Below are 24,794 nucleotides of genomic sequence, written 5' to 3' on the forward strand. Positions count from 1 at the left end.
AAGGGAACACCGGACACGCACAATAAAGGTTTTTAAGGGTATTTATTCTACTAGGTGGCAGCCGCTTTTGGGATTTACGGTTTGTTAGTCTCATAAAACCCTGATATTTCAATCCTAGAGAAAGGTGCCATAAGCAAACGCACAAAAAATACAGCTGAGTCTTCTTCTCTCTCCCAACCATCCTCCTTGGCCTCTCAAGGTCTGGTACCAGCGTAGTCTGTGGGGCATCACGTCTTGTAATGTAATGTAATGTAAAAATTACTTTTAAAGCGCAGCTAACACCTAGCGGTTTCTTGGCGCTCGAGCACACAGGGTGGAGACAGCTCACAACACATAGGCATTAGCAGAAGGCATTACAAAACAAATAGGTTTTAAGAAGAGATCTAAAACGTGCATAGGGAGAAACGAGTCTAATGTTCAGAGGGAGTGAGTTCCAAAAGAAAGGAGCAAGAAAAGAGAATCTTGAACCTCCATGTTTCTTACTTTTAAAAACGGGGACCTTGAGTAAGGCAAGGTGGGAGGAACGTAGATTGCGGGCAGGAACATAGGGGTGTAATAGTGAAGAAATGAAAAAAGGGCTCAAACCAGCAAGGGACTTAAAAATGATGCAGCCTAGCTTGAATTTGCACCGTTCAGACACGGGAAGCCAGTGAAGGGACTTTAACAAGGGGCTGACATGACGGTGTCTGGGCTGATGGTAAATGAGGCGTGCAGCTTGGTTCTGGATAAGCGGAAGCCTCTTCATCAAATAGGACGGAATGCCTACATAAAGTGAATTGGCATAGTCAATTCTTGAAATGACTAATGCCAGCAGAACTAAGGTAAGTGCTTCAATGGTCAAAAAACGGGCTATCTTCCGGAGCTGAAAAAAACTAGAAGAGACTACAGCATTAATCTGGGGCTTCATCGTGAGATCGTTACTGATGATAACACCCAGACTTTTTGCTGAGTCGACTGGATTAGGGGGAGAGCCCAGGCTCGCCGGCCAGAAGGTGGATTTCCACGGGTTGGCGGCACCCCCGACAAGGATCAATTCAGTCTTGTCGGGGTTGAGCTTCAGATGGTTAACCCCCATCCAATCGCTGATGTGGCAGAGGGTGGACTGGAAGGTGTGAATAGACTCTGCCGAACCATCAATGTTAAAAATCAGCTGAATGTCATCCGCGTAATTAAACGCGGTGACATGATCGCCTCGTAGAGACCGAATGAGAGGGGTCAGATATAAATTAGAAAGAAGGGGGGATAACGAAGAACCCTGCGGGACTCCAAGTTAAACCTACCCTGTCAGCGGTGAACTGGGAGAGCCGAACCGCCTGCTGGCGATTGGACAAGAAGGAGCGAACCCAGTCCAGAGCGGTGCCCCGGATGCCAGCCTCCTCGACACGGTCGACCAAAATATTATGGTCGACCGTGTCAAAGGCGGCCGACAGATCCAGGAGCACCAAAACCTGGCTGGTGTTAGAGTCCGCTCCTCTCCGCAGTTCTTCCATAACTGAGAGTATAACTGACTCCGTAGAATGGGCGGATCGAAAACCGGCCTGTTGGGAGTCAAGATATTGGGAGTGCTCAATGAAGGAGCTCAAGGTGTTGGTAACATGAGACTCCAGCACTTTACTAAGGTAGGGGAGGAGGGAGATGGGACGAAAATTGCTCATGATTGTCGGGTCTGCCGTGGGTTTTTTTAAAATGGGCACGACCTCGGCCTCCTTGAAGGAACTGGGAACCGAACCGGAAGACAGGAACAAATTTAGAAGTCTCAAGGGGGGAAGCGGGCAGGCTATAAAAGCCTCACGCAGAATCAGAGGAGGACAGCAGTCAGTCGGGGACCCAGAGGTGACCTTACTTAACAAGATCGAAAACTCATCCTCTGAGATAGGGGGAATCTGAGTAAGTTGCTGCAAATTAGGAAGGGACAAAGAGAGAACGGACCCAGTGGAAAGAGGGGGGCCGGCGAGAGAGATGCTCTTTTTAATGTTAGCAATCTTATCCACAAAATACTGATTAAGGGAGTCGCAGAGCGCTTGATAGGGGAGGGGTTTGATGGTAATCCTGTCCGGGGTGATAACTCCTCCACTATGGAGAAGATGTCTTTCGTTTTAGTCGCAGAGTTAACAATTTTTTGTGAAAAATAAGAGGTCTTAGCAGATACAATCGCGATTTTATATTCTTTGAGCAGGGACCAGTACAGCGACTTAGTGTCAGCAGCATAACCTCGCCGCCATTGACGCTCAGCCTGCCTAAGCTCAAACTTTAGAGCTTTAAGGTCTTCAGTGAACCACTTTTGTGCATCATGTGGACGTTTAAGCTTGATGTGTTTGAGCGGGGCCACAACATTGCTGGCTGATACAAGCCAGTTCGTAAGAACTGAGGCTTGGGTGTCAATAGAATCAGTAGAGTTGGCTGCGTGGGGGGGGGAGAAATTTTAAGTAGGTCAACAAATTCACCAAGATCCGCCCTATTCCAATTCCGGGCTTGAAAGTTGCTCTGCAGAATTCTGCTGGGACAGGGGGTAACTGTAAAGGAAAAAGAAATTATAAAATGATCTGACCATAAGCAGGGGGAAATAAGGGGAGCCGAGATCTCCACATTAGATGTCCAGACCTGGTCCAAGACATGACCTTTAATGTGGGTCGGGGTATTTATATGTTGGCAGCAGTTCATACCAGATAAAAGATCCAAAAACATAATGGAGCAGGTACTCTCCTTTTCGTCAAAAGGCCAATAATTAAAATCTCCTAAAATTAGGATATTAGAGTTATTAATGATAAGTTCGGAAAGCATCTCACCAAACAGCGTTAAAAAGTTAGGCATAGGTTGAGGGGGGCGGTATGCTAACACACAAATCAAGAGTGTGCTGAGGATTCCAATCTCAGCACGAGATGATCAACCAAAGGAATACAGACCGTAGTTAGTGAGGAAAATCTGATAGAGGATGTAATGATCGCTGCTACTCCTCCACCGGGCCTATCAGAGGCTCGGTCTGCTTGCAAAATATAGTAGCCAGGAGGGATAGCCGCAAGAATGTCTGGGGTGGAATCAGCATTGAGCCAGGTCTCGGTCAACATCAATATATCGGGTTTCACGGAGTCTAGGTAATTGAAAATTATCAACTGGTGTCTAACCAGTGTGCGAGTGTTAAGATAGCTCAATGAGAATTTTGATAACAGAGGCCCTTTGGTAGAAGAGGGATCCGTGCCAGCGAGGGGGGACAGAGGGGAAAGAGCAGCAGAAACTCGTAAAGGGGGCGACGAAATCTCAGGGAACGAGTCCCTGATGCATAGCAACCCTGATGATTCGAGTTTCAACCGAGTAATGGCTGTGAGAGGCCAGTTAGCATGTAGATGTAAAAGATCAGAAGATGAATATCCGAGAGAAAGGACAGGGGGACTAGCCCCTAGCCCCGGTCGGCCGCGGACGGGCGCAGACGGGCTTACCTTAGGCGCACCTTCTCATCAGCAATGCTTTTAGAATGCGATGCAAAATGTGTGAGATGTGTAGTTGTTTTCTCATCAATGAGCGGTTTATTCTAATGCTTATTCCTGTTCCGCCATCTATATAAATGGCAGGTTCTGCACCTCAACCCAGGGCACTCAGCGTTGTGCAAGGGAAGGGAACAAAAAGTGAGGATCTCTCCGTGTAGAATAAATGAAAAACTACACGTGCCCTAGTTCCCCGTGCCACCCCACCAGAACTAACCCCTCAATGGTACTCGCCTTGTGCCACAACCCAAGGCCTGGGCCGTGGCTTTGGGACCCGGGGCGTCCTCTCCCTTCTCTGTGTCCCGCCAGGTTTTTCTGCAGTGCACGATACTCCAGGGGACTCGGTACTTCTGTCTCTCTCTCCTCCGCACTCCTCCTCAGTCTCGTCTCGCTCTCCACTCTTCGCCGCCGCCTCGTCTCTCTATTCTTCTCTCCGCTCCTCTCGCCACCGCCACCCTCGCTGTTCAGTTACAATCCCTCTTGTTTCCCTTCTCCTGATGAAGTCAGGTGCACCTCTCAGATCCTCCCCACAGCCACCAGACCGCTGGGTTCTTCCAGTGCTGGTAGTGTGTCCCAACCCGCTCCGCCGCACCGTCATAAGTCTCTCAGATTCTTTTGCCTAATTGGAGCTTTCAGCGCTTCTGCTGTTGAACTCAGCATAGGTAATGTTGCCCAGAGCGTCGTCAAACGTAATTTATGTGTCCCAGAACCAGTTGCAGTTAAGGTGGCATCATGCATTCAGTAAGAATCATGAACTAATGTACTTTCCAATTTCATTGGCTAACAGCAATGTGTGTCCACCATCTGCCTTCGAGATAAGTGCGGGTTTGTTCAGCTATGCATGTATAGAGAGAGATGAGTGAACCTGTTGTCCTTGGCCTAGAGGGCATAATTGGTTTTACTCACATGAATGCACAAAGTCAATGACTCTGAACCCACAACTCTTTCTGTATATTTTATTTCCAAATGCTGTATCCCCTTTATCTGTATAGCGTAGAGTACATACATAATTTTACAGACCAGCACCGTACTGACTTTTTGACTGATGTTTCCTTGCATGAATAGCATCCTGCCTTTTTATGATGAAGTAAACCAGTGTATCATGTCGTCTGCAGTTTTTGGGATTGTAATCTACTGTGATTTCTTTATGCAGTTGAAACCTCAGAATGTTGTCTTTCCATTCATGGGAACAACCACTGATAATGGTTGTGGGTTTCTCATCAGCAATGCTTTCAGAATGCGATGCAAAATGTGTTAGATGTGTAGTTGTTTTCTCATCAATGAGCGGTTTATTCTAATGCTTATTCCTGTTCCGCCATCCATATAAATGGCGGGTTCTGCACCTTCCAGTAGCACATCAGATGGTCTGTCAAGGGCTCCCAACTGGACACAATCGTTCCAAGTATTTTTAAAAAACGATGATGTTGACCAGTTTGCACCTCGCAGAATAAAACTGGTGAATTATCTGAAAGGGTCAAATCTGCATTTGCAGTAGTATTCTCTTTTGCATTAGCCTGTTTCAGACCGAAACCTGTTACTCTAAGATCCATCAAATGCTAACATCCGACGGTGCTGTGCTCTTTGCATTCCAGGTCCTTAATCTTTTGAAAGACAAAGAAGTGAAGGTCGTTTTACCATCGCATGCCATTATCCCAAGGACCTTTGTGCTCCAGCCTGGCATGACTCTGTTTCTGGGTGCCTTGGGTCGCATAGATTTCCTGCAGGTAAGGACGGAGTCAGAGAGGTTTATATTCCAAAGTGACAAATGGACTTTGTTTCCCATGAACCCCTGCCCCCCACAGCCATGTGCCGCCGATTACACTTGGACTCTTCCTACGAAGCATGGTGGTTGCGGGAGGGTCAAGGTGACCTCAGGCATTTTCATTCTGCAGGGTATAATGTCTGTTCTGTGGGGCCTGGTGCTCCTCGGGTGGGCGCAGAGGACAGCACCTTCCGAACCAAGTAGTGAATGGTTCACGTAAACATGCACTGAATTTCTTAATGATGATTGCTGCAATGTGGTTATCAACTGCCTTGTTATATTATCAGTTGGTAGTTGTTTACATAACATGTTTATATTGTATGTGTAGTTTATGAAACGGAGTGAAATGATTTGCAGAAACATGAACAATATTTTATGGCAGTGAATATAGAGCTGCAATAGGTACACGTGGTCTCGCTGGGTTTAAAGGTATTGCTTGCATCGCATGCAGTAGGGTGATGGTGGTGTCATCAGATTGTAACTACTTGAAATGGGACCAAACCAAGGTAAAAGTATGGTCTGATTCAGTTTCAAGCAGGACGATTTAATGGGAACAAATAACGGTTTTTGGGAATACATTGGAATGTGTTGCATGCTGTTTTTGCATCAATCATGTAAACAAAAACGATCATTATAATATCTCGACAATTAAAAAACGAAATCAGGGTGAAACTAGATACACCCCAAACATCTTTCACCACATGTGTGTAACCTATCAGTAAAATTGCCTGACTCGGTTATACTAAGATGGCTCAGAGCTTTTATTATACACTTAGCATATTAATTGCCAACTTATATCATGGCCTCCGCCTAACGGATTGCCAGTAGGCCTCAGCCTGGCATCCTGACCATCTGTATCCCTTCCCAGCACTTGGTCCGTCTGTCTGTCCCACCCCAGTCATTAGAGTCTTTAGTAACCTTGTCGTACATCAAGGCCGGCGAGGGGCTCCTCGCTTTTGGATCCTGCACTTCATTACACAGGACAGAACGCCAGTAGTTAGTTAATTTTTTTTATAAAGCACATGGAAACTGCTGTACTGTAACTTTTAGTCCCTCCAGCATGGAACTTGCTCAAGATTAACTTGCAAGGAAATCTTTTAGACATCATGCAGCAGAGAATGGAAACATGGAGCAGCAGAAAACATGCAGAAATATTACACGGCAATTTAGCACGTGCCCACTCTATTATCTGCACTAGAAATAAAGCTTGGAACCGCACATTAGTAATAGGCGTATGAGGCATAGCAAAGCGATGTGTATTAAAACTTCCAGTCTAATCCTTTCAGTGTATAATTAAGACCATGTTAACATGCATCAATGCCGCAGCCTAATATTGCACATGTAATATTGTCATACGCTTAGAAAAGCGTGCACATGTGATTCCCCGCAGCTTTTTTTAATGCAAATGGAGCATGAGTTGTCATTTAACATTAAATTAGATCTACTAGGAACACTAAACCTGAAAAATAAGTTAACTTAAGCAGTGGCGTTTAAAATTACACTTCAGAGTAGATCTGCCTGAACATATCACCTTTTCCTATTTCCTCTTCCCAATATATCAAAAGAAATTCAAGAAAGTGTTGAAGAGGATCCCTTTCCATAAGTAATCACTACTATATTATATTGAGGGCCCCAAAAGATTCCGCCACCTTCAGCATCGTTATCCATAAGCACAGCAACACCAAAGAACGAATGTCATTTTAGTTCTTGCCTGCCGCCAGCGTCTAATGGCCCTCAGAGTTTAATCTGGGCAGAGTTTCAATGTGTTGCCAATATCTAAGCCCTAGAGAAGGGCTGCTGAACAAGGTGCTCGAGACCGTAAGGGATGCATCAGATGCCCCTGTAAATAAGACCATAAGGGAGACCCAAGCCTTGGCAAATTGGTGATTTTAGCACTCTGACTTCTGCCTATCCCGCTCCCTAATACTGCTCTAACCTTCCACCACCTTTTAGCCACAAAAAATGGCTGTGTGGACTATACATTGCATTCTTGCATGGATGCTGCTTCAAGAGTGTTTTTTTTTTAACATATTCTGAGTCTTGCATATTGTTGTTCCGACTCTTAAACTGGAAAAACCAATGTAACCTCTATTTTTCGATATTTCATATTATTTTTCTTGTTTCGTCTTCTACTGCCCTTTTTATGTAGTCTTAGCATGCTTTATTACTTTGGATCTTGCATGTTTTGTATTTGTGTTATCCCTTTGTGTGCATCGGCGGCACCGCAGAAGCTTGCTGACCGGATTATGCTTCGATCACTGATTTACCCCCTGCCCCCTCTTTTTCTTGTTCCTGCCCCGTGTAACACTGAGGAGGATAATCCCTCAGTGCTACGGCACCTATGCCATGCCACATTCAGTTGGGTATGTGGCACCACATGCATCCTAATCACCCAGGACCACCAGACTCTTCAGATCCATGGGCCATTTGGTACACATTTACACACACCATTTTGCCCATCCCTTTATATTAAACTAAACAACACAAGATGTTGCCAAATTGCCCCCATCCTCAAGCAAGTCTTTGAGGTGGCAAGAGACTCCGGGTATCTTCCTCTCTCCATGCAGCAAGCCTTAATTATATCTCTGCTTAAACCGGGCAAGGTAGCCAATAAATGTGAGGCATGTAGGTCCTTATCTTTAATTAACTGCGACCTGAAGAATCTCCCTAAAGTCATTGCCAACCGACTGACCTTGCTAATGGAGGGGCTGGTCCTACCAGACAATGCAGGCTTTATATCTGGCAGAGCCACCTCACACAATTTACGTACCACATTCGCATTCCTCCATGATATAGACCCTGATGTTTCCGCTGCTGGGATATTCTTAGATGCCACAAAGGCCTTGATTTTCTTGAGTGGAACTACATGTTTACCATACTGGGCAGAATTAGTCTTCAACAGCCATTTTTAGCATGGAGTAGACTTCTCCACTCCCTGCCAGAGGCCATAGTTCAGATTAATGGCTTCTACTCCAATCCTATCCCTATCAAGCGGGGAATGCACCAGGGGTGTCCATTATCCCGATTACTATTTGCCTTGGCCATTGAACCCCTAGCAGCCAAAATAAGGCAACATCATAGAGATTATGCTATAATGTATCCCTCCCGACAGATATTAATTTTGTTATATGCCGATTATATCACCTTATGTCTAAGGGAGCCTAACATAAGCCTTAATCCAATTTTAAGGGAATTCATCAGATTTGGTGACTTATTCGGGATAAGGCTGAACTGGAGCAAATCGCAGATCTTCCCACTCACCCCCAACACTAGTAGATTTGCTATTGAGTACCCACTATGTTGGTGTGATACTGAAATAAAATATTTGAAATAAAATATTTGGGTATTACCATTACCAGAAATATGGAAGAGACGCTAAGAGCAAATTATGGGGCTGCAATTGAAACAATCAGTAATTGGCTGGATCGTTGGATCCCGCTGCCGCTTTCAGTGGCCGGCAGAGTGGCCCTGATGAAGATGAACATTTTGCCCAAGCTACTTTACCTATTCATTAATATACCTTACTACCCATGGTGCACTTTTTTAATACTCTCTGGTCCCTACTTATAAAATTGGCGTGGGGCAGGAAACCGCCCCTGAAAGAATGGAAATTTATGATGCAACCATTCTCCAGGGGTGGTTTTGAAGCACCGGATATGGAATATACTGCCTTATTGCCCAGGCCCATTGCACAGTATATTTGTCTCATCCACCACCCGTTATGCCACATCTAGCCATTGAGTAGGGTTACATGACACCCGCTCCCCTGAATGCTTTTCTAGGAACACGTGTCCCCGGTGAGAGAGTGACGCACCATACAGTTTCCTGTACTAACAGTGCTTGGAAACACCTTGTTAGAGAAATGGGCAAGACTATACTGTACTCCCCACTTGTGCCACTGCCATACCTCCTGTGCGCTCCTTTCACTCAGGAGGCTGTGTGTCGGGAAATGTTACGTAAAAGAAGCCCAACTACTTGGGGCGATTTATATCAAGAGGGTAGGTTCAAAGACCAAAAGGAACTGTTGACTGGGGAGGGAACCACCCCCTGGAAAAGTTTATGTATATTAGACAAACATGAAATCAGGGCCAACATTCTGGGATCCCCACAAGAACCCCCCCCACCCTAGAGGTTTTGCATACTATGTTAAAAATGTCTGGTGCAGCGCATGCTGTGACCCGAAAATATCGTGCTGCACTGCTAGAAAGACCTACGTACCACCAGGGGCCAGAGTGGCATGGGGACAGGATCTGGGGACTTCTATTACAGATGAACAATGGACCTACTGCTGCACGCAGACTGTAAACATTACGGCCAGTAGCCGACTATGAGTTATACACTTGCATAGAATCTGTTATACACCCACACTGTTATGTAAATATAAACTGAAAGATGATGATCGCTGTATGAGATGTCGACAGGATGGTGCGGACTTCCTACATTTGGTGTGGGCATGCAGCGAGGTTCAGGGGTACTGGCCGGAGGTGCTGGATGCACTATCCACAATGATTGGGTCCCCCCTCCTGAGGTCCCCCTTACTTACACTACTGGGATATACAGCTGATATTTCTAAAGCACAAAGGAAATTCACTGCAAAGGGTCTGTTAGCCAAGCGTACGGTTGCCCGTAGATGAGGTAGGGGGCCTGCCCCCATGTTCCAAGACTGGCTCATTGACTTTATATATGGCAAAGATCAGCTCACGACCTACGCAGAACTACTGCCCGTTACCTCTCACCCCAGGACATTTGGGAACCCCTGGTGACATACGTACGGGAACATGGCAACTGAAATTGTGCGAGCCTCTTTTGGATGTACATGAGGAATCTTTGAAACGAAGTAAAGCAAATGCATGTAACTCACTCATAGAAGGAATTGTGTATATATTAGGTTAATAACTTCGCTGTACGAGTTACGAGGCGCCTATGTGAACAAGGATCTCGGGCTCTATTGGTGGTTTACAGGATATGATGGGGAGAAGAACTGACTTACAGCATTTAAAATTTGCAAGGCAGCTGTCAACATGGGGACTCAATACATGTACTATGCATTTATGTGAGATTATGTACCTGACAATGTCTGTATATTGTTTTGTTTATTTTTCAGTTTGAATATTCAATTAAAAAAAAGATGTTGCCAAATTTCCAAATAAATTTTGCTGTCCCGTAGCACATTAGGTTCACTGTTAGCAAGATGGTAACAGGAAGTTGTGAGACTCTGTTCACCTCATGTGACCGAGTAAAGAATAGGAAAAGAATTCAGAAACCGTAGTGCTCCGCCCATTCACCATGACTACCCAGCGAAATAATGAGGCTGAAGGTAGCCTTGAGTGATTCATGTACAGGCAAGGCAAATGAAATGTGCTTCCAGGGAAGCAGGTTATCTTGGCATTCTAGCCATCTCTCTGTTAATTTATATATCATTTTATAGGACACGTTGTTAAGTCATTATGCCCCCCATTTAAATTGCACGTACAACTCCCTGCACCAAGTAACGTGAGGTTTTGCACCAATTTTATACTTTATTAGTAATCAATTTTTCTTGTCTTACAGTTTCAAGCTGTGTAAAATTGACTTTAAAATCAAGATCAGGGGCCCCATTATACATCTGGTGCAAATCCCTTCATTGCACTGGGTGCACCTTTTAAAAGGTGCGCCTAGCGCGATGACGGAAAATGCACCGTATTACAATGAATGCGGTACCCTCAGGGCAGCTGCGTACTTGTGCTGCCCTGGGGGCAGCATATTCATCTGAAAAATGAAACGGCTGCATTTAAGCCGCTGCGTGTTTTCACTGTGCAGGGATAACACGTGTAACCAAGTTTTCTGGCATATTGTTATTTAACATTTTATATGTGAGCGAAATTGCTCCTTTACCCAATTCTTAAGTGAACAACCGTCCTTCCAGTGGAATGTATTCTGGGTGCTCTCCCCAGGCAGCCCCTCTGCCTGCCACGCATGTCGTACTTGCGTATACTGCAGGAATTGGTTGTCACTCTTCCCATATTCTTGTTGTAGTGAAGAGAACAGCATTATATCCCCTTTTCCAATAAATCTCCCAACCCTAGAGATCCCAATGATTTCCCAGGGCCTAAACCCCTTTAGCCTTACCATCTCCAGGAGCCACGTCCCTTCCCATTTGGGCGCCTTCTGAGTGTTCCTACGGCACCATCTTAGGCATTTTGTAGCTTTGCCGCACTCTCTTATGGCTGCCTTGGTGGCCGGGAGTAGAGGCAGCACCTCCTTTCCCCCATATAGACCATGCCCTCCGTTGTTCCTGCTCAAGTCGGAAAGTGGAGTGGTCCAGGGGGAGGGGAAGATCCACTTATTGATGGTAATTAGGTGGGCCACCCAATAGTAAGCTTCCAGATCAGGGAGAGCTATACCCCAAATATAAGAATTCCGTTGTGTCCATAGAGCTATTCTTCGGAGCAGGGAGCACACATCCCCGGCCAAGCTATTAAAAACCTCTTGGGGAATCTGGTATAGGTATTCTGTAAAACACAGACCCCCCAGGATATAGCGGCATGGATTAGCAAATTTAGCGGCACAAAAATTGAAATTTAGCGGCACAAATATGGAAATTTAGCGGCAATTTTGCGGCATTTTATTTGGCCATTTTTCATACAACAAACACAGATATCTTCGTTTTTTTTAGTTATTTAACAACATGAAGCTGTGTATGTATACTAATGTAAGCATTCCTCCATAGAAACACTCTTGATTGTGGGTTTAAGTAATTCCCTTTTCCTACAGCTTGACAGTTACACGAAATGAATGTCCACAATGTAGTGGTAAAGCTCTGGTTTAGGGGTTACTTTTTGTTAAAACCTCCTGAACTCCTACTTGCAGTGGTATGGCACACTCAAGGGTAAAAATGTACTGTGACGTTCTTGATCCTCATTCACCTCTCTGGTAATCATTTAAATTGCTCTGCTTATCAGTGGTGGAACGAAACCTGAGGGGTCCGCCCTACAAGGTACTTGGCCCCCGCTCCAGACTTATTCAGCTCTCTGGGCAGAATACTCTGCTGAAGGTGCCCCCTGCAGCTCGGGGCCCCCACCGCACTGCGGGGGCTGTAATGGCCTGTGTTACGCCACTGTTGCTTATTCTGTAGGGGATCCATCAGACGTTTTACGGCACGGTCAAAGTGGGCATAGTGGGCAATTGCCCAGGGCCCACACCTTTCAAGGGGGCCAGGGTACAGTGATTGGTACAGTCAGAAGTTGCGACACAGCACTGCGCATAAACAGACCATTTTTAATATAATTAATGTAATTGTCACAGCTTTCTAAACAATGCACGTCGTAGGAACCTGAACAGAAATGGAAATCCCAGTGAGAATCCCAGAGAGAGAGTCACGTTGATGCATGATCAGTGTACTATTTTAGCAAATATGAATGTGTTAAATAAGCCTTTCTAAAGACCATATGTTTGATATTTTTGTAGAAAGTAAAAGTGTTCCTCATTCTACCAAACGTTCCTCTTTCGATTCAATTACACCCCCAACTTGTTAATTGCTTTTCACACTGTACTGCACATTTTTGCCTTTTCAAAGCTCCTTTAATTATAGGAATTTCCATAAATCATTGGTACTTATTTTATAAAATTCTCAATTCTCAAGGGTTACACATGCGGTCGATCTGCTGAGCTTTAGTCAAATTACCTGCAGGTTATCCATATGTTCAACAGACGCTTGGAGTAACCCACTGTGCTATCTGCGATGTATCCGGCTGTGTATTCCAGATAAATACGTGCAAATGATTTATGGTTTCTATTTAAATCACTGGCTTCCTGAGAGTTTTTCTACACTGAGCAACAGTTGTTTGAAAACAACGAAGGAATTGCCATTTGTTAAATAAAAATGTAAAAAGGAAACTAGAATTCATTAGATGCCAATACCCAGTTTTTAAGAAGAAACTTTCATTAAGAGTAATATTCTTCATAGCCGTTAATTTGAGAACAAGCTCCAACCAACGTCATAGGGTCTTATTATGACTATAGCCGTCTACCGAGGCGATGCCCTTTCTTTACCATCTAGACCCTCGGCTCCAGGGGAGAGGGCGGCGCCTCGCCCCAGTCACCGGGAGGGTCTCCAGCGGGGAGCCAGAGGCGGGAGGGGCACTTCAAAGCCCGTCACAGTAAGCTGTTAATGCCCCATTAAGCCCTGAAAAGTGATTAAGTGCTTCTGAGTCCTTCCCGCCCGCCCCAATAAACAACGTAAGTGGCCCCAGACCCCCCAGGATATAGCGGCTTTTGTCAAAATGCCGCGATTTCTTCAAATGTGCCGATTTCGCGGGCACTTATGCAAAAATCGCGGCATTTTTTCAAAAGTGCCGATTTCGCGGCAAATCGCGAAATCGCGATATCCTGGAGGGTCTGAAAACATACGCAGTTTAGGGAGGGAGATCATTTTAATCATAGCTGCCCGTCCCAGTAAATTGAGGAGCAGCCCCCTCCTCCTCCCCACATCATCTCAAAAGGCTTTCGCCACTCTCCTCAAATTTCTGCAGAGCACCCTCTCCAATGTCAGAAAAATTCCTAATAACTTTAAGTGATCTGCTAGCGTCAGACAGCGTGGGAGCAAGGACATGTCTATTTGACCCCTGGGAAGATATATTACCGACTTATCCCAATTGAATCTATAACCAGAGTATGTCCCTTACTCTTCAAAGAGATAAAAGATCAACGGGAGGGACGTGGTCAACTTGGTAATGTAGAGCAGGACCTAAACTGCATACATCAAGTTTTTTTCCGGCTCCCCCTCTCTGTGCTAGAGAGAGTGAATTCATGCAACCCCAGATGGCACCGCACTATACACCTAAAGTCTCTATCGTAAGTGCAAACAGTAGGGGGGGATAAAGGGCATCCCTGCCCAGTCCCTCTACCATTGGGGACATCCAAGGATACCACCCCATTCACACTAACTGCAAATGGGGCCTCATATAATATTCCTACCCACTTCCGATGCTGGGGACTGAAACTGAACCTCTCCAGGATTTGTTCTAAAAAGGGCCAGTGCACTGCATCAAACACCTTCTCCACGTCCAGTGTGAGGAAAACATGGGGAGCTGGATGATCCCATCCCTCGGTCATCCGGTTGTGTGCCCATCTTAGGTTATATCTCATTTACCTGCCGGGCATAAAGACCGGCTGATCTCTATGTACCAGGGACGTAATGACCTCTATGAGCCTCGAGATCAGTATAGTGGCCAGCAGTTTGACCTTGATATTAAGCGGAGAGATAGGACGGTATGAGTCACATGATTCTTACTGTTTACCTTCCTTGTGGATTACCGCAATAGTGGCCCATTGGAAGCAATCCTTGCTTTCTGACCCCCCCCAAAACATATGCAATAAATGGGGTCCTAGCAAGCCGGCATATCGGTTATAGAATTCCATTTGGCCCAGGGGCTTTACCAGACTTAAGATTTGCTATGGCAGACTGGAACTCCGCCAGTGTAATGTCAGCATTTAGTGCGTCTCTTGCTTCTGCGCCCATCATAGGGATATCTATGGATGCCAGATATTGTGCTATCTGGGGCGCCCTGTGCTATCTGGGGCCAAACCCTGTGCAGTGGTTTATCCCTGTAGAATTGCCTGCAGTACCGGGCAAATGCTTTGGCGATGCATTCATCCAAATCATAAATCTCCCGATCAGATCACACTTTCTGCCGCACCCACTGGCCACCAGTTCTTCCTACTGAGTCAAACTAGGTGTTCACCAGCCTTCTCCCCATTGTTGTACAAGGGATGCAAGGTGGCCAGCGTTTGTTTCGGTGACCCTTCCTGTTCTAAGTCCCTCTACTCGGCTCTCATAAATTATAGATGTCTAATTCTGAAGGCATTAAACCCCGGTTCTCCCTCTAGCTCAAGAAGCTGTTGTTCAAGGTGTTCCAGAGTCTCCGTCAATTTCCTCTTCTTTTGGGCCACTTAAGTTTTGGGCTCTGTCTCGGAGCACTAACTTATATGCCTGACATAATGCAACTTTGGAAGTAACTGAGCCCTTATTTTCCTTGAAATGCAAGTCTATCCCCTTGCAGCCCCACTGCCACTTCTCAGTCCTGCAGATCCCAGGCGCTAAGTTTCCATCCTGTTCTCCCACCTCTACTTCGTTTGCCCAACCAGACCAGCAGAGGGGAGTGGTCAAAGAGTTCCCCTGCCATGTGGTCTGCTTGTTGGATGGTGTCCACTTCCCCAGCCAGGGCTAAGAGATAATATATCCTGGAGAAACCCCAATGGGCCCCGAGAAGTATGAATAACATCTGTCTTTGGGGTGTTGTTGATGCTACAGATTGGAAAGACCCAGCGTTGTAACAAAGTGCTAGAGCGGGGTGCTCTGTGAGCCAATTTCCGAAGTCCCGGACCGGTCTTAAGTCCCCTGCCATGGCATCATTGAAATCGCCACCTATTATGTGCAGCGAGGAGTTTGCCGCCAGTAATACCTCTGTAAGTTTCGCCATTGTGGATGTTGCAGGTGAAGTGGAGACCTACTCACTAATCCGAGTAACCTCAGGGCGGCCCCAGAACCCTTTCACTCCGACATACCTGCTGTAAAGTCAATCAATTGGTTCACTACCTAGAAGAGGGATTCTTTGTAATCGGGATCACCACCCCCCTGGAGCTGGTGGTATTTTGGGCGTGTGACAGTGTGGCCTATACTCCTTTCCCAAGAAAACGACAACGTGTCCTCTGGAGATGGGTTTCCTGTATAAGAATGAGATCAGGCTGCAGCCGATTGATGTATTGGGTAGCCAGGCCCCACTTAATTTTATCCCTCAGCCCATCAACGTTCCTGGACAGAACCACAATGGCTCTGGTGTCTAAGGTTGGATTACATACCATGACTCAGAGTGTTTATAAATGTGTGTGCAGGAGGAAAACCTGTCCGGAGGGAGGGACTTTTACAACCAAGCGTCAAGGAAAAGCCTTCAGATAACCCCACAAACCTCAAATTGTTTCTCCACGTCTGGTTTTCTGCATCTTCTGGCCTCCATACCACATCATATCCTTGGTGGTGGCACTGGCCTTCGTCACTTTCTTCTAGAGTCCCTGGACAGTGTCCTCTAGCTCGAAGATTCTGGTTTCGGCCATAGTCACCCTTTCTGCCACGTTGTGGAGATCCTGATGCAGGAGAGAGACTAATGACCGTACATCTCCCACTCTCCCCTTTAAGGCGTCTCGGGAGGCCCAACTCACCAGTAGAAGGGCAGCATTGTCCTGCATGTTTGTTGTCTCTTCCTCTGCAGGAGTGGCAACCATTTTACCCTGGCGAGGGGGTTTGTGATCCATATTTTTTGCCATGGTGACACCCCTCCCAGCTGGCATGAGAACGGGGGCTCATAACACCTTAATGATTGGTTGCTGCTGGTTATGGACTCTTGGTCTCGATCTACCACAGTCCACAGCAGCAGAGACGGGCGGAGAGGACTGGCGAACAGGGTGTTGGCAATGGTGGGGCGATAGAATCACATGCAGCATCTGTGCCCACTTTTGGTGGATTATCTGTTAATGAGAGACTAGCTGTCCTTTAGAAAAGTAATCGGTCCAAGGGTAGAGGCGATCAGGGTTTTCCTCAGGCCCACCACTGCAATGCCCAAGGTGATCAGGGACCATCCAATTCTCCCATGCATTCCCTAGGTCAGTTGCCCTGCTGTAAATATGCTAGGGACATAGAAGTGTCCTCCGGCCCGCTCCGAGTCCCAGCAAAGGTATGTAGCCCTCCCAGGACATCCAAAAGTCCTCAGCACACAGCCAGACTCAACCGCGAGTCCCTGGAGGGATCCACCTCAGCTGTCTTTGTGTGGATGTGGCCTCCACTGTGCCCGCAAGGGAGACCTTGCTCACGACAGCGCTCTCAGTTCACGCCTGCGTAGAGATGTAAGGGCAGAGGACAGCCACTACATTCAATTCACCATGCGATCCAGTGCCCTCTGTCTGCAGACCCACGAGATGAGTGGGCTCCACCGGAATACCTCTCTTAACAGTGCGACCTCGCCGGTAACTCAGGCTTGAAAAACTGACCCAGCCACGCCCAGGCCACCACCCCACCAACCAAAGGGTGAGTGCATTGCTGGACACACAGCTCAGTTGTGGGGGCTTCCACCACAATCTCAGCAGACTCATCAGGTGTGGTAGGGCCACACATGGGGCAAGGTGTCTGCCTGCCGCAGCTTGCCTCAGTGGTCCATAGGGTGCCTTCAACAGTGTCCAACCCTCAACAGAGCTCTCCAGAGCCTGACAACAGTACTCCTCCAGCACGATGAGATCACAGTCCCCACTGAGGCCAGGCAGCCCACCGGGCCAGCAGCAGCCACCAGGGATCCCCAAGAGGGCAATCCAGTGGCCTTCCATCCAGCTGCAGCAGCTCTGCTCCTCTGGCCTATGTGACCCTCAAGAGGGCCTGCTCCAGGCCTCACCTGCAAGCTCAGCGTCATCGTCATATCGAGGACTCGGAGCCCGCCCATGGCAATCATGGCATGCCTCTGCATTCGTGGGACAGCTGCAAGTACTTTGGGGCTAAATTATGTCAGATTGCAAGGATATACAAGGATTAAGAATGGACCAGGCAAAGAGCGTCCGATGTGATCGCCATGTGGGCACCCTGCCGATCTACCACCTTAGATAGGCGGCCGCCACCACTGACGAGGCCAAGTCATTGGTGTTGCATAGATTGGACATCTGAAGACCTAGTTCACCTTCTGCATCGGCTACATCTGACCATGAAGTACATGTCTAAAAAAATGCCACAAGAGAGCTATTTGGTTTTCCCAATCATCACAGAGATTGGAAAAAATGGACCTGATTGTGAGCGCTGAGCATAAGTACTAACTACCCTGTTCATGTGTCTCAAGTAAGACAAAAAATGAAAATGTTTGTGTACACTGGTTGTGGATGAAAAATTGAAATAATTTTTGGGTATGATAAATCTTAGTTATGAAATATAAACAATTATCTTTCACCACGAGTAACCATTAAAGAGGTCAAATCATCATTTCAGAGCCTTTTATTCTTGGAATCAGAGGTTATACTGTAATAACTGACTGTTGAATGTCTTCGTCATGTTGAAAAAAAAATATCATTGGTGAAGTGCCCAAATACTTCCTCCTTGAAAAGTCATTCTGACAGGTGACGTTGATGAAACTTTGGTACAAGTTGAAGAAAATAGGCTTTTAAGTTAAGACTTCTGATGAGAAAAGCTCTAGCTTTATTTCAGCGAGTTACTTTTTAAGAAATTTCCTAACTATGATTTTACAGGGAGAAAAGTCTGCCTGGTTCTCTGTGGTTGCTTCTAACCTGTTGCCAGTGCATATCACACCTTTGGAGAAAGCAGATGCCATCTATGAAAACCATGCTGGGAAAACTTTACTCGGGGTAAGCCACCATACTTGTTTTAAAATTCCCCAGTAATTGTAAGAATACAGAAATGAAAAAAATTGTAAAGTATTGGTTACTTGCAGAAAAAATTGAAAGTTCATAATGTTTCATCTCTGAAGACTCATGAAAGTTGTGTTTGTTGTTGTTCTATTCTCATTGCAATTGTTTACAAAAGACACAAATTGGAAGGGGTAATTTGGTTGATTCATGCAATGGAGAAACTTTCGGCCATTATTCATGACACACGGGCGAAATTTGACAAATTATGGAGTGTTTCAAATATTTTTGGGGGGGATAATTGTTTTTTGTTTTTATTGATTGATAAAGTAAATCAAAAAAAACACCAGCCTTACAGTCCAACACCATGAAAGTCCAGAACCTAGAAAAAGAAAGCAGCACCACAAGATTTACAGACAATAACAAGAGTGTATCAAATATACATATCAAGAGACCGGAGTGATGACCCTACTGGCTACTTCTCCACCAAGGGAGGTGGGGGTGTGGGGTTAGAGGTGTATGACAGACACCGGGAAATACTGCCTGCGGGAGGGCCGATGATCACGTTTGCATTGTCATTATTACAATATGCTTGTATAGGTAAAATTGATTCCTATTGTATTGTTTACATTCAAGCAACGTGATTGTCTTCTTAGGCACCCTGCTTTTTACTCACTGTTGTACATTGTAGGTCCCAATGGGAGGAGAAGAACGGATGAAGGAGTTCCCACCCCTTGTTCCTGAAGAGATCACCCTGCAGGGCATCAGTACGCAAGAGGCAGTGGCTGATATTAAGTTTTCCTCAGCAGGTAACTCAACATATCTGTCCTTCAAGTTCCCAGATTGGAAAGCCCATGACAGGAAGATTGACAAATGCACGTACTGAATCCCTACCAGTACAGTTGATGCAAACATCATTATTCCTAACGTCTCTCACAGAGAGTCAGTAGTGTAAATATTGGCTTCCAAATGGGATTATTTACTGCTACTATGGCAAACAAATATAGTTTTCCACTGTTGTGACGTCACAGGGAATTAAAGGCTGCACTGGCAGAGCTATCTGCTGCTAGGGAGAGCAAAGAGCACAACTTCAGGGCCGAAAGAGGAAGGCGGTGAGGTGGGTGGCAGGAAACCTGTGGGGTTTTTTTCAATTTAGGTGTGGGAAGTTAACTATATATGTTGGTATGGCTGGATTGCGGGTTGTTTTTTATTTGGGTTAGAAACAGAGGGTAAGGGCAAAGCATATCCGAGATGGGTGGCATGAAACCTGTTTTGTTGTTCAATATGTGGGAAGGATAGGAAAGGCCAATGATCAGGGTAAATTGGGAGGGTGGCAGGATGCCAGATACTATGGTGAGGGAGAATGGCCAGAAGGTAATGCGGTTGGTGGAAGGATGCCAGGTTTCATATGTATGGTTACCTCATGTCTACTGTACTCCAGATGATGACAGCCTGGGTGGTGCAATGAAGAGGTCATACATAACAAAGTTAAAGATGGGTAAGTGTCAATAAAGAGGATCTTATTCCCATCCGTGTTGTGAGTGACATCATAGACAACTCAAGCTTTGGTCAAGTAGTCTATTTAATATCACTCAAAACACCCATAAAATAAATCCCCATTATTTACATTTATCCATTTATATTTCTATAATGGTCATTTCTGATAGGCGAATGGGTTCCTTGGGTGTATGGCATGTAAAATGTTGAAGGCCAAGTAGCTTTTCTGGTACCGTAATTGAAGGAAACCGAGACTACATTGTCTTTGCAGTGGTCACCCACATTAAATGTCGATTTCTATCGATTAATTTTGGTTATTGACTGTACCAATACTTGGTCTAATCTGACATGGATTCTGCCAACTAATAACTTTTTAATGTAAAAATTAGTTGCGTGACTTGTTCTGCTGAATTCTGAAAGCCACTTCATTGTGCGAAAGTGCCTATGTAGCAGTATGACCAAACAAGTCCTAAATCCAAAACGATGGCTTCTGATCTATGCATTTCGAACCCTCTCATTCAAAAGGATACTATTAGTAGTCCTAAAAAGCGGTTAACTCCATAATAAGGAAGGTGTCTACAAATATTTGTAAAGGACTGGCAATTTATATCAAATCGTGTTCAAGGGATGTGCATTCTAGAATTTAAGGGTGATCATGGACCATCTTCTGCCCACTCAAATTTGGATGTTAATCCTTGAAGAAGATTCGGAACGCTAGGGTTCAAGGTGCATTTAGAGGTTTGAGAATTACTAAATTCTAAAGGTAAGGGATGTTGAGCCACGTAGGCCAATAAGCATGAGGCAAAGACACTTTCACCCATATAGTAACAGGAGCCAGTGTGAGCTTTAAGTTGAATATGCAGGATATCCTCCAAAATGCTGCTTGTATTTTATTTATCATCATGGACAAAAAGCATATATACAATTATTTGTTTTTATGCACCCAATTAATAAGAGGTACAAATGAAATTATATGCCCCTATTCAAACGGGACTCAAACTAAAAACCTTCTTACAAAACAAGAAAATTGGTCAATACCATGTCTTTCAAGAGCAGAAGTTTCTTTCCATATAAAAGTGTTAAGTGACGCAGAAAGGAAATGTAAGCAGTTTAATAAATTCAACCTTTCTGACTATTTTAATCATGTTTTTTTCTTGCTCTTTTTCTATACAGGTTGGGTCGCTGTCACTGCTCATTCTGAAGACCGTCTGCATTTGAGGGGCTATACCCCAAAGGGAACAGCCCTAACAGTGCGCCAGCCTCCTCTTTTACCGCACATAGTTAACGTCAAAGGAGAGCGCCTAAGGAAAAGTCCAGCATATGCGACCAAAAAACCACCACCGCTTGTAAGCAACCTGCGCTCAAATCAAAATCGACAGCCAGCTAAGAAATAAGAATGGTGGAAACCAAAAAGCAGGGGGAAGATAAACCTATACAATTGCTGTTCTTGAAAGACCAGATCAGATTGTTCAATGGTCTTTGGCAGCCTGCTGAAATGCAGCAAGATGTTTTGAACATCACTTCTGTTAATCCTCCTTTCTGGGTTGCTTGTTATTTGGAGCAAAGAAAGTGGATTCTCTCTGTTGCAGACTGTAATAAACTGCTGATGCTCATCTAGGCATTAATGAAAACCGGTTTATTTTCTGATTTTATGGAATCGGATGAGACTTTGCTTCAAAGTGAAAAGAGCATTTGTTTCACATTGCAATGAAACTGGACTTGCAAGACAAACCAAAAGTTGTGTAGGTTCAGACGTCTGCTGGTTTTCTGTCAAAAACCTGAAAGCTGTTGTACTCATTTGAGTTTTTCAAGGTCTCTGCAAAATGGGTATGGCTGTGATATTTGAACTCCTCCGCTTTTCTATTAACATTAAAAAAAGCAAGACCGATTCTAACCTATTAGGAGTCAGCGACGCTTAATAAAAGGACTGTTTTTATTTTTTTAAAGAGCTTTCTCAATCATTTATTTTTAAATTGCAAACTTCAGATGGCATTAGAGTTGTGCAGCCCCATCTGTTGTATTGAATACTCTGACCTAGGATGCACTCTACAGCTATGTATCAGCTTACTATGCATCAGTTTTATACATGCAATATTATACATTTAATTATGTTGCACAAAAGTTGTGTGCTATTGTACAGGTTCATCAGTAAAAAAACAGGAAACTTCAAAACAAAAAGTAAGGAAATATCTGTCATTTGTTATATTTCCCTCCTGTAAGAAAAATTAGGGCAGTGGAGTGAAATAACCAAATTGGTGTTAATCAAATTTACATTGAAAAAATATAATAGAACCACCAAGATTGGTAGGCTGTTGTGTTAAGTATATGACTGAGGTCTGTTTTGGGTCGCTATTATGACTCTTAAAAGATAACTCCAATCTTAAACACTACTTCTGATGGATACACCTGCCCAGATTGCTCAACTCAGGAATATCCTCCCAGGCATCAGAGTGATCTGGAAAACAGTCCGCAGCAGATCTTTAGCACCGCCATGTGGCGCCTTGCAGTTTCAGATATAACTCTACTTGCCAGATATGACAACACCAGCATATAATAGTCACTAAACACACAAAAGGTGATGGGAGGAATGCTTGCAATTTGTCTAACCACTGACCGTCTTTCGGGGTAGCATCCCAACCCATCGTTCTTTGTTAAACATGCCACCTCCGTTTGGATCCAACCATATGTAAATTAGTCTTGACCTTACCCCAATAGGAACAGTCCAAGGTCAAGAATGATTTGCCATTCTATTCTGTTGGCGCATTCTTTTATGAACATCCGTAATCCGTCCTAGTGCAATGGCGATTGTGTTTGCCACCTCTTCCGCTATTTCAGCTTTGCATCTACTTTCTCAGATAGTCTTTCCTGCACCAAAGTAGGGAAAGAGAATGGAGAGTAATATGTTTGCTTCAGAAACTCAGAGCGGCTCTGTTGTCTCTGCACTTCGGCCCTCAAAACCTTTGCAGTGCTCACAAACTGCTCACCATTATAACATAGCAAGATGAGTAACATCAACCGGTAATGGCCAAAGGAATAGCAGTATTTTACAAGTCTTAGGAAAGACTGAGTGAGGATTCTATTACATTCTTGCAGACTGTGCCCATGATAGTACCAATTGAGACAGGTTTTCTTACTTACAGGGGGAACATTCCCCCCCCCCCCCCCACATAATTGTATATCCTGCCAGAAGAGAGTATCTTTATTTGTATTTCCCAAGCAGCAGCACATGGGAGATGTTCACGTTAAAAGTGCAGTGGACCCACTCAAGGACAGGTTCAGTATAATTTGGTCTTTCAATAATTCCCAATTCCATAGCAGTGATGTACTCCGTTAGCAGCCAGATCTTCATGTTAATATGGAAATTGGTGAAAAATGAATTCTCTTTCTTAATAACAGAATCGCCAGCTGTGAACTCTACATCAACCCCGACTCGGAAATATGTAGTCAAGCAGGCCATGAGACCTAGGCCCGGGATTCCTGATTGATAGGTCACAGGTGGGTAGGTGCGTAGCTGCCAGGCAAAGACTTTGGCAGGAAACGCTTGATGAATCCCACAGATAGGTGCAGTGACATTACATAGGGTCCAGGAAGATTGCCCCAATCAAGCGCACCTGGCCGGACGGGGTACACACACTCCTAAAACACCAAAAAAGTCAGATGCCACATGAGTTAGGAACACACAGCCAATCAGGACCTAGCACACGCACTAATCACGCGCTCCCCATGCCATACATCTGGACACGTTAACCACTTGCCACATTGTGTCCACACAAGGTAGAGACCCACCTCTGATAACCATTAGACAATTAAAGTATGACTCCAAAGGCCCATTTGCCAGAAACCTTTGACAACCCATCATGTTTTATATAAAAGAAGGTTACCTACAGGTAGTAAACCGAGACAGTCCTCAGACCATGTGCCTGTAACTGTTCTCCCAGCCTTAATGTTTAATTTAACAAACTGTTCCTGTTTGACAAATACCTCCTAGTCTTCTGTTTTTTTAGGGATATTGAACTCAAGTAAAATTCAAGGCAGCATCAAAGATAGCAAGCTAGGCCCTCCAAGGGATCCAGTAACAGGTGGCTTACCTCAGAAAGAGGTCGTACGAGGTGTAATGGATGCAACATTGCATGGCTGCGATGGGGCAGACATAGAAGTGGGACACTGTCGTGGCACACTGACTGAGTCAGTGCATCAGCAGGAACAGTACAAGCAGAGGGTCCAAACCCCCCTGGTTGCAGGTCTGGAAGCAGATGAAGAAGGGTTGTCGTTTCTGGGCTGTACAGTTCTGCATTGCACTGAGGCAAGAATCCACAATGCAAAACCACAATATTTAACAGTGTTATTGGTGAGAAGCAGAACTTTATTTGGGCTGTGCCAGTGGGGTTGAAGGGGAGTCTTCCACTAGTTCACTTTGATTTAGACGTCATCTCTAGGCTGAAGGCAAGCGGCAGGTGTTGATAGGACACTAGGGTAAGATATCTTGGCTCTGAGAACAAAAACTGGAGAGACCATATATAAGCTTTCTCCAGTTTTTTAAGACTGCATCATAGTTCAGTTCTAGATCTTACTCAGCATCAGAGTCCGAATGGTATTGTATTGTGGCATACTTGTATAGCGCAACCTGTCACCACAAGGGCATCCTGGCGCTTAACCCGTACTCAGTTAGAAGCAATAGCTCAGCC

General features: G+C 45.1%; 1 protein-coding gene across 1 annotated transcript in view; it reads left to right on the top strand.

The window, feature by feature from the left end:
* Positions 1-22,050, top strand: part of NOA1 (nitric oxide associated 1) — a 73,589-nt gene extending 51,539 nt beyond the window's left edge. Inside the window, exons 5-8 of the mRNA XM_086961977.1 lie at positions 5,072-5,203; positions 18,496-18,612; positions 19,304-19,421; positions 21,283-22,050. Of these exons, the coding sequence (XP_086818103.1) occupies positions 5,072-5,203; positions 18,496-18,612; positions 19,304-19,421; positions 21,283-21,503 (588 nt within the window). The 3' untranslated portion in view covers positions 21,504-22,050. The remainder of the gene's footprint in view (positions 1-5,071; positions 5,204-18,495; positions 18,613-19,303; positions 19,422-21,282) is intronic.
* Positions 22,051-24,794: the final 2,744 nt, after the last annotated feature.

This window comes from Lissotriton vulgaris, chromosome 3_1, assembly GCF_964263255.1.
Source record: "Lissotriton vulgaris chromosome 3_1, aLisVul1.2, whole genome shotgun sequence".
Lineage (NCBI taxonomy): Eukaryota > Metazoa > Chordata > Amphibia > Caudata > Salamandridae > Lissotriton > Lissotriton vulgaris.